Source organism: Eriocheir sinensis, chromosome 17 (genome assembly GCF_024679095.1).
Source record: "Eriocheir sinensis breed Jianghai 21 chromosome 17, ASM2467909v1, whole genome shotgun sequence".
NCBI classification, from domain to species: Eukaryota; Metazoa; Arthropoda; class Malacostraca; order Decapoda; family Varunidae; genus Eriocheir; species Eriocheir sinensis.
In genome coordinates, this window is record NC_066525.1 from 2164325 (window position 1) to 2178413 (window position 14089).

At 47.2% G+C, this 14089-nt stretch overlaps 2 protein-coding genes across 4 annotated transcripts in view; one reads left to right on the forward strand and one right to left on the reverse strand.

The window, feature by feature from the left end:
- Positions 1 to 951: 951 nt before the first annotated feature.
- Positions 952 to 12451, reverse strand: LOC126999752 (uncharacterized). 3 transcript variants are annotated; one of them, XM_050862605.1, is made up of 6 exons: positions 12318 to 12451; positions 2644 to 3303; positions 2127 to 2280; positions 1812 to 1982; positions 1470 to 1584; positions 952 to 1288 (listed from the first exon to the last, which is right to left on the reverse strand). In XM_050862605.1, the coding sequence occupies exons 2-6, from the start codon at positions 3212 to 3214 to the stop codon at positions 1046 to 1048; spliced, it is 1254 nt and encodes a 417-aa protein (XP_050718562.1). In that variant the 5' UTR covers positions 3215 to 3303; positions 12318 to 12451; the 3' UTR covers positions 952 to 1045. The 3 variants fall into 3 exon arrangements, with proteins under 3 accessions (XP_050718562.1, XP_050718563.1, XP_050718561.1); XM_050862606.1 differs by lacking the exon at positions 12318 to 12451 and adding an exon at positions 11320 to 11466; XM_050862604.1 differs by lacking the exon at positions 12318 to 12451 and adding an exon at positions 9173 to 9499.
- LOC126999750 (uncharacterized) overlaps positions 5665 to 14089 on the forward strand; it is a 77120-nt gene continuing 68695 nt past the window's right edge. The window contains exon 1 of the mRNA XM_050862601.1: positions 5665 to 5744. The gene's annotated coding sequence lies outside the window, so the exon portion shown is untranslated. The remainder of the gene's footprint in view (positions 5745 to 14089) is intronic.

Genomic DNA, 14089 nt, shown 5'->3' on the forward strand with positions numbered 1-14089 from the left:
GTTCAATCCCCTATATTCATCACTGATAACGTTTTACAGCCAATGTTGCTAAAATTTGAAAGCCTAATTAAGTAGCAATAGCTTACTATTTTAGCTGTAATACGTTACATACTATTACAACCATTTTAGCAGGAAGTGGGTAGCTATTTTAGTAGTGATAGGTTACTAACCCTGGTGATGATGTACTAGTAGGTATTTTTTTAGTGATAGGTTACTATTTCATTGTTATTGCGTTACTTAAATGGCAGTAGGTTATTGTTTTAGAGGCGGTAGGTCACTTTGAATGACAATAGATTATTTTAATGGCATTAGGTAACGACCCTTAACAGCAATAAGTTATTTACCTCCGATAGGTGTAGCAATACGTTACTATCCTTAATTAGCAGCTTAGGATCACTACACAACATGCAGGGAATATGGATTTGTAACCTCTACGTGGAAGCCCCACCCCCCTCGACTCCCCCTACAAAAAGTATTTCTAATTGGTTTTATCTCAACCAAAAACAATTGCCTGGTTAATTTGTTTGATTATTGCTTCACACAACGAAACCATACCATCATAATATGTATATATCATTGATACATTACACTTTATGCAACAAACCGTAATTTTCATCCTACATATCCGGGGTTGTCGCTGGATTGCGGTTCGCTTCCTAAAGGTTTGCCTCCCAGTCTGTGCTCGTGCTGGGTGATGAGGAATCTGTAAAGTGCGAAACCCCTTCTTGTTCTTGTCGTAGTGTACAAAACTTAAAAAAGAACTGTCAGCATTTACCTTCATTTACTAAGTAGCAAGGCAGACTGTCCCCACAAAGGTCACCACATGCCTGCCAATCTCAGGCCACCTCCGGTTCAAGCGGTGCCATTTTTATTTCTCTATATTATAAAATCTCTAGTAGTTGGCAGTTTACGTCTGCGGTGTGAGATTGTATACGTAAAAAAAAAATCAATAAAAGTTGTAGCTTTGATATTAGGTAACATAATTTATTGCCCAAACTCACACATCCCATTTATTACCATCCTAGAAAGTCAAAGCGTTGGCTACTCATGTCCTGTAGAGGGTCCCCTTACGTGGGTCAGGATCAAGAAGCATGGCGACCACATGAGATTCATCAGCCTCCGCCTGGGCGTTGTCTCTTAGCCATTGTTCCACTCGATCATGTGTTTTCCTCCACTCCATCCACTCCGCTGCCAAGGTTTCCCGCTCCTCGGGCTCTGGAGGAGGCACCATCACCTCAGGTCCTGCTGAGCTGCGGCGCCGTGTCTGCCTCACCCGCAACACTCGTGTCTGTGGTGGGGTGTACAATAATTTCGTTAGGAAATGCTTTCTCACGTCTGACTACCACTCAACGAGTGTTAATGCCGGAATTTTTATATAAACACCTCGGCCCGTGGGAATTTAGAGATGGCGGCTGCTGGCCTCAAGATTCCTACCTGGCACGCACGCACGCCCCTCCACACACACACACCTTCTTTGGCTTGGCGAAGGTGATGCGAAACTCTGCCTGGTCGGCGTGCAAGACGGGCTGGCTCCAGGTGATCACGTAGGCGTCCTCAAACAGCTTCTTCCTTCCTGGTCGCTGCCTAGAGGGTTTAAAGGGAAGTAAAAGGGAGAAATCGTACCCAAGTTAGTTAAAGTTGGCGTCGTAGGATGGGCGAGGCGACGCGCCCCCGGCGTTTTCCTCTACTGGCTGGATTATATTATTATTATTATTATTATTATTATTATTATTATTATTATTATTATTATTATTTTCATCAAGTGGCTGCAATACAATAGTGTCTAAAGAGCTGGAATGAACGCCTCTTACCGCTGGGTTCTCTTGACACTTTGCAAGGAGGAGGGGGTCAGGGAGGCGCTGTTAGTGTCTGCATCGTCGCGGACGTGTGACGTGGCCGACCCCGCTCCCCGGCTATGCAGAGGGCTTCGCCGCAGGCCCAGCGACTTCATCTTCGTGGCCGCCATTGCCACAGCAAATGAGCTGTGAGAATCAGTCACATTATCTCTATGTAGTACGGTATTAAAGTTTTACGTTGTGTAAACATTAAGTTTAAACCCTTTAAATTTGTCACACACACACACACACACACACACACACACACACACTTTCCCCAGAATTACTTACAACTTGCTAATATGTGTACTCGGTGTCTGGGAAGGGATCGTTGGGGCTGGCTTCTCCCCTGCCGGTCCGAGCATCACCACGCTGCCCTCAGGCGAGGTGCCGCGCACCGCCCGTACCGCCTGCTGGTAGGCCCCCGAACAGCCGGCCATTGTGGCTGTGCGCACCGGGAACAAAGGAAAAGAACTGCACAAACTCTTACTTGTCTGTCACGTCGTTCATGCCCAACGTACCGACACAACACTAAAACTACTTTTGGAATCTAAGCATAAATCCGACCACACACACACACACACACACACACACACACACACACACCGACGCGCCCCCTGGTGTATGGACCCCGTCAGTTAGTGTATCCACATGTTTGCCTACTTTGAATAGTTAATGATTTTTTTTTAGTTTATATGTTTAGTTATGCGTTAATATGTATATAATGAAGCGTGACTTATATGCGCGGCGGTCACGGCAAGAGCCTCCGAGGCAGGCCAGGGGAGGCGTGGGGGTACTCCTCACCCACCAGGACGGGGCCTCGGCGGTGGGAGAAGCAAGGGGTCGGTGGTCCCTTGCTTCCCTCTCTCGGCCGTCTTGGTTCCCCGCAGCGTAGTCTTGTCGGACTTGGCGCTGGGCCGAACTTTCTCTGTTGCCGCTCCTCGTGGCTTGCTCTGATCAGGGCCACTCCCGGGCTTGGCTTTTCTCGGTTTTATGCCCGGCTTGTTCTTTTCTTTAACTGTCCTCACCTCCTCCTCCACCTTGCTTTGCCTGGGACTCTTCGCATCGGAATCCCGTGAAGGGTTCTTGTTTTGCTCTCTGGCCTTTGATCTGTCCTCGAGCTGACCAGTCCCCAGGCCGTTGGTATCTGTTTTAGCGTCACCGGCGGGAGTGGAAGTGTCCAGGGATGTGTCTGCTGTCTTGCCCTTGTCGGGCTTGGGGGCGCGGTTAGTCTCACCCCAGCAGTCTGGATCTGGCGGCGGGTGATGGCGGGGGCTGGGCGGCTCGTACAGGTCCACAGTGCCCATCAGTAGATCAGTTACGGAGCCGCACCTCTCACCCTCACCCTCACCCTCTCCCTCACCCTCAACCTCGACCATTTCTGCCGTGAGCTTGTTAGCACTGGACCCTCGCCCTCAGAGTGCCGCGTTGCCGCTGTGATGACCTTCCTCCTCATCCATTACAACACCTGCAGAAGGAAAATGATGAAATTAATTACAGATAAACATTGTACTGGAGGCTGGTAATCATGTATAATTATTGTGGACGCAGAGGTTCAGGTCAATAAAGTCACCGCTGGAGGATAAGCCGCATGACCAGCACGACACTCACGAAGCCTACGGATCTTGCGGGTGTATGCCTGCGTGCGTGTGAGAAAGAGAGAGAGAGAGAGAGAGAGAGAGAGAGAGAGAGAGAGAGAGAGAGAGAGAGAGAGAGAGAGAGAGGATAAACTGTCATGCATGGCGGGGCAAAACAACCAAATTCGAGGGATCACAATAATTGTCCTTCAGACTCGTCCTTGTGCTGTGAAGATGGCCTGGACTCAAGGTGAACTCAGTACAGTAATATATTCTAGCGTACCTTGAGGTCTAGTAAACTGAGATACTAGTGTAAAGCTGCACGCATTCCCCAAAGGCTCATAAAATAATCCCTGGGGAAGAACTGAACACGGAGAAACGGGGAAAACAAAACAGGAGGCGGGTTGAAGGGGGTAAAGGGGCAGGGAAAGAGAAGGCGAGGAATTAAGGTAAAGTGTAAGGAGATTATGACGACAGACGGCGGAAACACACTGAGTGAGAGACAGACAACGGATTAGCAGAGTGGTGGAGGAAGTCATTATAAAGTGGAGTGAGGAAGGGCTCTGAGGCGGTATATATATAATAATACAACATTAAGAGGAGGAAGAAATCAAGAGGGAGGCAGATAAGGAAGGAAGTTACGGGTCAGAAAGAGAAGCGTTGAAATGAAAAGGGTCAGGAAGATGAGCCAATTAATGGGAATGAGGGAGCGTTATAGCAGTTGTGTGTTGGCGCTCCCCGCGGCGAAGAAGCGTAATACAGCGGCAGAGTGTTGCACAAGTGAAATCGATCTGCAAATTATGCGAATTATCACACTTTTGGGATGGTGTCAGATCAATGTTTTATTTCATTACACACACACACACACACACACACACACACACACACAAACAAACAAACAAACAAACAAGGAATATGTATGTAATCCACTCAAAAGTTCTGCACTGATATGTTACTTAAAATTTGATCATCTGTGACGGTCGTTCTCTCGCCCCGCAGTGGCATATCAAGGCGGTGGAAAAAAACAGACAAATATAAGGTCTTCCTTGTTTTCCTACACTGAGGCGCATGATAAGCCCCATCAGCTATTTTTGTGAGTTAATCGGATAGTGTATCACAAAATTTGTCCAAGATTACGGGATTATGCTGGCGCGACGGCGAGGCTGCTGTCTGTCAGGGCAGGACATGGTGGTGGTGGTGAAGGTGGGCCTCGCGGTATAGGAAACCTGCCATCTCTTTCCCTTTCGTTTTCTCTCTTTAGGCGTCTCAGGTGTCTGGGAGCTTCAGAACAGGCAGCTTATTGTGTCCGCACTCCTCCTTCTCTCTCCTTCGTCTCAGGTGCCTGGGAGCTTCAGAACAGGCAGCTTATAGTGTCCGCACTCCTCCTCTCTCTCCTTCGTCTCAGGTGCCTGGGAGCTTCAGAACAGGCAGCTTATAGTGTCCGCACTCCTCCCTCTCTCTCTCCTTCGTCTCAGGTGTCTGGGAACTTCAGAACATGCAGCTTATAATGTCCGCACTCCTCCCTCTCTATCTCCTTCGTCTCATATAATAATAATGATAGTACTACTACTACTACTACTACTACTACTACTACTACTACTACTACTACTACTACTAATAATAATAATAATAATAATAATAATAATAATAATAATAACAAAAATATAATAATGTTGAAGGACGTAGACACTAGGAAAAGTCATAACGTGTGAGCACTAATATCTGTTACACACACACACACACACACACACACACACACACACACACACGCAGACACTACTGTCGTGTAGCCGAAGCATTTTCAGGAGTAATCACGAAACACTAATTTTCCCGCCGTCACGGTATTCTTGGGCACCGAGGCGAGCACTTGGGGAGCATATCCGCGGCTCGGGCTTGGATTATAGGGACTCATGGCGGATTACCCTTGTCCGCTTAATCGATAGGACACTTACATAATGACTGCTCTTCCTACACACACACACACACACACACACACACACACACTTCACAAACTCGTACTCGCAAGGCCTTGACTGTCTCCGGTCGCCACGTGCCGGCTTTGCATTCCTCAGCTCGTTCGGCTTAAACCACCTTGACGTGAACATTGCTTGTGGTTGTTTTTATGCTGCATACCAGCCGACACTATACTTAGCATGTGGAGGAGGCGAGAGGAGGAGCGTGGCGTGTGCCTGATGGGAGGGGGGCGGCGGCACAACACAGGCGCGGAAACCCTCCCCATCACGCGTCCCTTCCCGGCCCCGCACGGAACCAGCCACACACCGACGCCCTCAAACGTGACCTTCATATTGACCAGCGGGAAAATTCGGTCAAGGTTAGGCTATCTAATTTACAGCAGGTAGTCAAATTTCCATAAATCTTCACGTCTGTAATTATCGTCTTGAAAAATAACATAGATATTATAGGATTCATGTAGTTGTTCGGGAAGAGTGACCATGTTTGCAGGTTACAGAAATTTCCGTGTTGGCCTCGGAGTCATTTGTGATAATTGTGAGGTGCATTCCGAATGTCCCCGAGGCGGACTCACGCACACGGGCAAGCTGGCATACACGGACCCTCTCACAACCCTTGCATCCATGGCACGCAAATTTATCATCATGAGGCTGTATCACTCCACAGAAGGACGCAGCCTTCTCCCGTCCGTTTCTGTCCTGTGCCTCTAGTTTCCAATTTCGATGTAAACGTTCCAAAATCAGTCTTAAAGAACTTTTTCAGGTACTTGAAGACCTGAATTCAGATCTTTTCGTAAGTGTCTCCTTTCCAATGTGAAGAGGTCCCTTGAGTCGTTTCTCAGGCGGCTGAGCCCGTAAGGATGGAATAATTTTCGCAGCACGTCGTTGAATTCTTTCCAGTAATTTCTCGCTCTGAACCCGATCATAGTATTAGGTTAGTTATATCCTTTTTTGCTGGGGCTTGTACGATTCAGGTCGTCACTGCTGATGGTGACTCCAAGATCCGAATCCTTCTGCACAGTCTGCAGAGACTTTGCATGTTGTATGTGTGGTTACTGTTTCTGGACCCAAAGTCTATGACTGCATTTGTCAAGACTGAAGGACATTTGCCACTTTTCAGACCACTTGATAGTCTGATCCTTTCCACCCATTTTGGTGCCGTCAAAGAACTTTGATAGAGAGGATTTCAGTTCCGTTTCAAAGTCATTGATGAACTGTGAGATTAATAAGGGAATGGATCCCAGCACTGACCCTTGGGGTACTCCACTATTGATTGGAAGCACCCGGAAGCCTGTCCGTTGATTGATAGCCATTGTTTTCTACTGATGAGCTAATCTCATCCACGCAATCAGATTGTCTCCATTACTCGCTGACTGTCGCTCGTGTGGTACCTTGTCACACTTTCTGGAAGTCTAGATATATAACTTCACCTGGAGATATTATATAAGGAGGAGGAGGAGGAGGAGGAACACAAAGGAAGTAACACAAAGGAAGAACAAATAACAGCAGACCTGATGGTCCTTACGAGGCTGTTTGTGACAAGCTACACTCACTATCTAATCAAAGGTGGAAGATGAAGGTCAGCAAAGGCGAAGGCTCCAAGGAAGAAGAAGAAAAACGTCAAAGGATTACAGGCTGAATAAGTGAAGGAACAAGAGAGGGAGTTTGAAAAGGAAACAAGTGAAGGAGGAGGAGGAGGAGGAGGAGGAGGGAGGGGATAACACTCAGTAGTTACAAGAAGGAGAGGAGGAGGGGGAGGGAGGAGAAGCGGGAGGGAGGAAGATCTCTGGTCACGGAGGAGGGGAGGACCAGCGGTCATGAAGGTGGAGGGGAGGGGCTAGAAATATAGAGGACTTGCGTGTGTCCTTTTTTTTTTCCTTTAATTTTGTGAGCCAAGTGTCGGGGAGGGGGCGAGGAAGGGAGAGGAAGGAAGGGTGAGGAGAGAGAAAGGTCAAGGGTTTCTCTCTCTCTCTCTCTCTCTCTCTCTCTCTCTCTCTCTCTCTCTCTCTCTCTCTCTCTCTCTCTCTCTCTCTCACGGTGTCCTTGTCTTCTTCATTACGTTATTGATTCTAGCACTTTTCTTTCTTTCTTTTTCTTTTTTTTCTTTATTTCAGTGATTTTATGTTTATTGTTTTGACCCACAATATTTTTTTTCTGATTTCGGTTATATGTTTTTTTCTTTTCATTTTTCACTTTTTTTTTTATCTTTTTCTACGTCTCGACACTTCTTTATTTACCTCCTCAATTCATTTTCTTATTTTCTTCCTTTTTACTGTTTTGTTTTCTTTCTTTCCTGTTATTCGCTCGTCAGTGTCACTCCTTAACAACTTTTTACCGTTCCCCTTTGTGACTTCTCCCCTTCCTCCCTCCCTCCCTTTTCTCTCTCTCTCTCTCTCTCTCTCTCTCTCTCTCTCTCTCTCTCTCTCTCTCTCTCTCTCTCTCTCTTCTCCCCCTCCTACCCTTCGCCTTCTTTTCCTCCCTTCCTCCCTCCCTCCCTCCCACCCTCTTCCGATCAATAAGAGCGACCTAGTGATTTGCTTTCTGTATAAGTTGGGGGAAGGAGGTGCTGCTCTCCTTCCTTCATCGACACCACCAGCCCCGGCGAGCGTCAGTGTCCCCTCCCCCCCACCCCAAACAGACACACACACACACACACACACACACACTCACCCTATCCACTCTATCTTGACAAGTAGCAAAATTAGTGTAAAGTTAACATTGTAATCTTTCTTTTTCAGACTATACATATTTTTTTTTACCACTTGCTTATCTTAAAAATGAATGTTGTCAAAATGAAGGGTGTTAAACATTTACTTTGTCGTTTAAATTTTATATTGTAACTATTTTTTTCTTAGTATATTTTCCCCTTGTCATACTAGCTTGAAGGGCGTGCGTGCGAAGTGCGGAACAAAGCCCACACGTTACCAGAGGGCGGAGGGGTCGAGGTATTGGCAATAGTTATGGATTCCAAAGACTCGCGCCAAGCTCGTAATTAATATTCGCGTGCTGTTTTCCTGTCGCTTATCCGTCTTAGCGCCGCGTAATTTGTTTTCCTTCTGCAGTGTTTATCTGTTTTCCTACACGAGATCTGACTGATTTTTTTTTTTTTTAGGTTGGTCTTTTACTTAAGAAATCTCAGTTTCATATTTTCCATATGTAGCTTTCTATTGGGACAAAGCATCGAGGTATTCTTAAACTTATTCGTATCTAGCTTGTTACGGCCTGACAATATATTCCAAAGATCTTGAGTTACGTGTACCGTTTTTTTTTTTTTTGGGGGGGGGGTAAATTTTGCTTTAAAAACAATCATACTACAATTAAATGTAAATTAGTAAAGTTGGGACAGCCACTATAGATACGCATTGCGTCGATGCTCATCTCCGTCACCTCTGCCTTTGAAGCTGTGATGGATAATAACCCGGACAAGGGCAAGCGTGACATCCGGGTCACTATAGTTAACCTTTCCCAAGTTTCCCCAGGTTACCCATGTACTGAATGACCTGCCCGTAAGGGAGGATGAACAGCTGGGTGCTGGGTGCTGGGAGCTGGGCTCGTAGTATGCCCAAGCCGGGCTCGAAACCAGGCCCGTGGATTCGTAGTTAGTCGTGCTTACCATTACACAATGGAGCAACCAAGAAAAGTAATTACAGGTAGAGGAACAGTCCAACATTTGAGAGAGAGAGAGAGAGAGAGAGAGAGAGAGAGAGAGAGAGAGAGAGAGAGAGAGAGAGAGAGAGAGAGAGAGTCATGATGGCGATGATGTAGTGTTATACCAAGAGAAAGATGTTACCTTTATGCCACACGCTGAAGAGGTCGTAAGCAGCTGTCTGAGTGAGACAAGCCAGCCCGGCCGCGTGGTGGAGGTGGCAGCGCCGAGCCTTGCCGCGTGGTGGAGGTGGCGGCGCCGAGCCGTGGGTAGGGAGGTGCTTCCAGGACGCCGGCGGGGCGTGGAGTGGCGCCTTCCGGTTCCGCCCGTTCCCTTGCCCCCTGTCCGCTGTGACCCTGCTCTGTCCAGCCCCGCCCCCCCTGCTCTGTTCAGCCCCGCCCCGCCTACCCTTCAACGCTCGCTGCCGCACCCACACTTCAGAAAGAAAGGAAAAATTCCATGCTCTTTTTTTTTTCATATCATAATTGCCTTATTGATAAGATTTTTTGCTGCATGAACGCTAAGATCAATCACTCTTGCCAAAGTGATATAGTATACCTGTTATCTAAGTGAAGACAGGCACTATGGAATTTGCTTTAAGGTTCAAAGTCGAGTCTGTTCTCTGCAAAGTGTGGGGAGTGAAATGATGGATGGAAACTGTGACAAGTCGAGTATTCACTAAGTGTAAGGGCTTCAGAGTGCCTTCATCACGCCTGTGTAATAACACCGTCACTTTAAATTACAGAGAGCAGCACCAGCTATTTCACGATTATAGCATTAACACAATAGCTTTGGTGTCTTACAGCAACTAATTGTTTGTTGCGATATGGATCACACTTTAGGGCTTATTGTAGCTCTCCCGGTGTCGGAGTGGAGATTGTAGTTTCTCTCTCTTTAGTGCCGGGGTAGAAGGCGCTCTTCCCAGCATATGATGTCATTGGTTACCTGCAGGAGGCTGTTGTCCTCCATCTCCTGTAGGGCCGCTGCTAATGCTTTGTCATTGTTATTATTTCATGATCTTGTTATTCCCCACTTACAGTAACCCTGTAAAGTATTTGTGGAACAAGTACCCTTCAGATATCAAATGTGCAGTCTGTTTTCTAAATATGTTCTCGGCGCTATAAGACCATGTAGTTGCGGCGCCCTGACCGCATACCCCAACCAATCAATTAGGTAGGGCTTAGTGTGTCTTCAAATGTAGACGCGTTAATTCATTCAGAATTATAGTGACTGGCGTGGCACGGATCGCGGATAACATCGTCGCGGATATTCATTAGGAGCCTGAGTGTAGATTTCAAGTGAAAAGTCTAGATATTTTTAGGGAAGTTTTCTGCTTTCGTGGTGTAAACCTTCACGCTGGTGGTGGCGGGTTGTAAGGAGGGAGAATGAGACAGACCCTGTCATTATTCAAGAAGGGGGGCTGAGCGTGAGCAGGTCGCTTTCTGTTTAGGTCTGCATGCGCGCACGCATAACTTTGTTGTGTTGCCGCGAATGCTGTCCCACCAATGTTTTGTATCATTCTCCTCCCTTTGATGGGAGGTCGTCGGGATGGTATTCTTTACGTAAGATATTCGCTTTAGTTCAGAAAAATGATACGAGGTGACTCGCCATTAAGTCTCGTATCACACATGGAATCTAGACTGGAGGGCAGTTCATCTTAGTTCTAAACCTTGTCTTTGATTTGGTTTATGGGTATGGTTATGAATTGCTTCATTTGGCATTGTGTTTCTCAGCTGAATTAGCTAATTTTAACGCAGAAAAAAAAATCTTTCGATCATTTATGGGAAGAGCTCGATGAATGATTACGAAGGTCAAGTAAACACATGACCAGTCTTGAAGAATTAGGGGAGGGTCAACGTGACTGAGATCTTTCCAGAGTGATTTAACGGTAATGCTGATATATTTCACCACTCACGGTAGCCCTGTAAAGTATCTGTGGAACAACTGCCCTTTCTTCTCCATTAACAGAGAAATACAAAGAAAGAAATAATGTCGTACAAATCTATGTTGTCACGTATACCTGAGGCTCCGGCCAAGGAAATAGTGGTGCCATTCTCCGTCTCCCCCTCCCCCTCGTTTATGTCTGTCGTTTGCTGGCCTTTCCGAACCCCTGTAATCTCAAACCACAGGAAAAGTTTCTCTCAATGTTCAGCTTTACCAAAATCCAGACAGTCAAGAATTTCGTTGAGTGAGGACACACACACACACACACACACACACACACACACACACACACACACACACACACACACACACACACACACACACACACACACACACACAGAACGTACCCATAGATTCGTCAATATGCATCTCCCAGCTATTTCGGAGAGGGTGCTGGCTGGCGACCACGAGTCCAGCACTTGATCCGCCTTTGGTGAACCACACACACACACACACACACACACACACAGTGAGTGGTGCGCTGCTAAGCCTGCCACTCTCTGGTTTATGGTTGCGTGTCACGGAGGCGCCGGAACACCTTGTTTATAACCGCTGGGGGGACGAGGAATCCTCCCGCCGCCTCCTCTCAGTGCCACGACCCCCACACGGGACGGGAATGCACGCCGGAATCAGTGTTGGTATTTATCTGGCTATGAACACGCAAGCTGTGTCTCCCGCCGTAACTTTATGCGGAGGACACGGACTAATGGACAAATATGGTTGCTGTGCGTTGCTGGCCGGCGTTATGAGACGACCGTGGGGTATAAAGGGAGACGAAGGCTTCGGGAGGGGGGTTAAGGTAGTGAAAGGGATTGGGGACGGGGAATGAGGCGCGTAAGGCGTGGTAAAGGAATTATGTGTTTGATGCTGCTACGGTCTTGTTAGTACGGCTATAGCTAGGATGATTACCGAGGCATGAAGACGCAGGCAGGGCACGAATGTTATGCAAAAGCAACAAAAGCAAACTCATATGCAGAGGAAATTTATCACAAACAAGCTCACTGAATGCAAACAAGCGTTGTGTTATGAAGAGTCAGAATGAGAGTTTGCCACAAGAGTTGGAGAAACGCAAAAGACAGCGAAGTAATGAACGGTTAGCGTACTCCGCATCCCTTGCCCGCTTTTTTATATATTTTCGTAAAGGAGGCGCGACAAAGGCAAAGCAAAACTGTTAATATATAAAAAAAATTCACACGCTGCTATTACAAAAGAAGACAAAGGAAAATAGCCCCTCCCCCGCCTCCCCGCCCCCCCCCCCCAAAAAAAAAAAAAGATTCGAGGAGTCTTGATGGTGCCCTTTTGAAGTCGTAGGAAGGAGGGAACACGGAATCAGAAGGGCGGTTACCGTGGACTGAGGCAGCGGTGGAGGCGACGTGCCCGGCGGGAAGTTTGCGTCGCGGTGATGGGAGTCGCGCGGTGTCAGCGGAATCGATCCTCCACAAGCGCAGGCTGTCTTCACACTAATCGGGAGGCGCCACGCGAGAACCTCCTTCATACAGCCAAGGAAGAGAAAACTCGAAGAAAAATAATCCCCCCGTAATTCTCACGCGGCACACCAGCGCTACAAAGACCATACGCGCCACACTTTGAAGCCAAATTGCCGACAACACGAACCGACCGATATCGACCTGATAATCGTGAAAAATTACCTATTCTTGACCGTTGCCTGCCTGCGACGCTACGACCAAGGCGCCGCGTGTGTGTGTGTGTGTGTGTGTGTGTGTGTGTGTGTGTCAGAAGAAACATCTAAAACTATGAAGGGAATAAAGCGCGTTCCACATCTTATTATACGAAATTCATATTAGAGTGAAAGAACAGGCAAAGAAAAGATTTGATGACTGAGATAGGAAGCAAAAAAGGGACGAAACTGTTATCGCTTAAATGTAAAGTTGGAGGCACACGCTATAGCTGCGCGTGGCCCCGGTGCTCATCTCCGCCGCAATGACTCTTGAGCCTGTGGTGGAAAAAACACATTACCTCCGGACACAGGGCCAGCGTGTACCCACGGATACAGGGCCAGTGTGACATTCGTGTTACCACAATTTGCCTTCTCCAGGTTTCCCCAGGTATACATTTATCGACCAGCCCGAGAGGGAGGATGAATAGCTGGGTAAGCTGTACGTCGACTGCCCGGGCTGGGACTCGAACTCAGGTCCGCGGATTCATAGCTAGGTAGGCTAACCTCTGCACCACTTAGGCGTCGTTTAGACGCTTTAAATTACAAGTAACCTGCTGAAGCAACCCCGCAACGTCTCGGGCCATGAAAGGTCATCAGTCAAGGGTGAGATGAGTGACAGTGAAAGTCCTGAAGAGGAGGGGAAGAAGGAACAGCGTGTGAGGGCAGAGGAAAAATTGAGACGTCAATCTTACGGTGTCTCACCTGTGATAAAGGTCACGTGCGACAACAGCCGGCCCTCCACCTGTCCTGCTCTCAACAGGGGGCGTGGCCGCGTCGGTACCTACTTGGCTCTGAGCATCAGTGGGTGTTCAGCAGACACTTTTAATTTAGTGTTTTGTGTTACACCCTTAATTGTTATGTTTTGACAGACTGAGGGTGTAATTTACACACACACACACACACACACACACACACACACACTTGTCATATATTGGGGTGAGGGGAAACCACGCACTAAGCACTTCATAGTTGTCCGGTAAACTCAGTAGGAGTAGTGGATCAGCGAGGCCCTCCATCTTCCGGTGTTAGAGTAGGAAAGCCAGAACAGTTATGTATTTATAACAGCCTCCCATCACCGAGTCTGTGACGTTAGCTTTGAAAGAAAACGGCAGAGTAAGCTGAAGTGTGTTGGACTCGTATGTTCGTGGTTTCTCTGTTGAAACTTTAGTACGGATATTCGTTTTGTCTTCCATGCGGTTATTGAAAATTACCGTAGAGTTCAAATCGAGAGACAAAGGTGAGGTGCAATCCCAATATAGTCATTATGGAATCGTCATAGCCATAATTGATGAAGCCAAAGCAGTAAAATTAACCACAATATTATTAGCGAAGAACATTAAATTGCTCTCAGATCACAACTCTCGACTCGGTATTAGGCCGCGATAGATAGACTCCTATTTGGGTCGTTACTTCTTTATAAATAGATAACTTATTTGAAC

Excerpts from the sequence above, each read along its gene's own strand:
- LOC126999752 (XM_050862605.1), bottom strand. The coding sequence starts at position 3,214 with ATGGTCGAGGTTGAGGGTGAGGGAGAGGGTGAGGGTGAGGGTGAGAGG. Across the intron at positions 1,585-1,811 it reads AGTGTCAAGAGAACCCAGCG|GCAGCGACCAGGAAGGAAGA; the intron begins GTAAGAGGCGTT and ends TAAACCCTCTAG. Across the intron at positions 1,289-1,469 it reads CCTTCGCCAAGCCAAAGAAG|ACACGAGTGTTGCGGGTGAG; the intron begins GTGTGTGTGTGT and ends ACCCCACCACAG.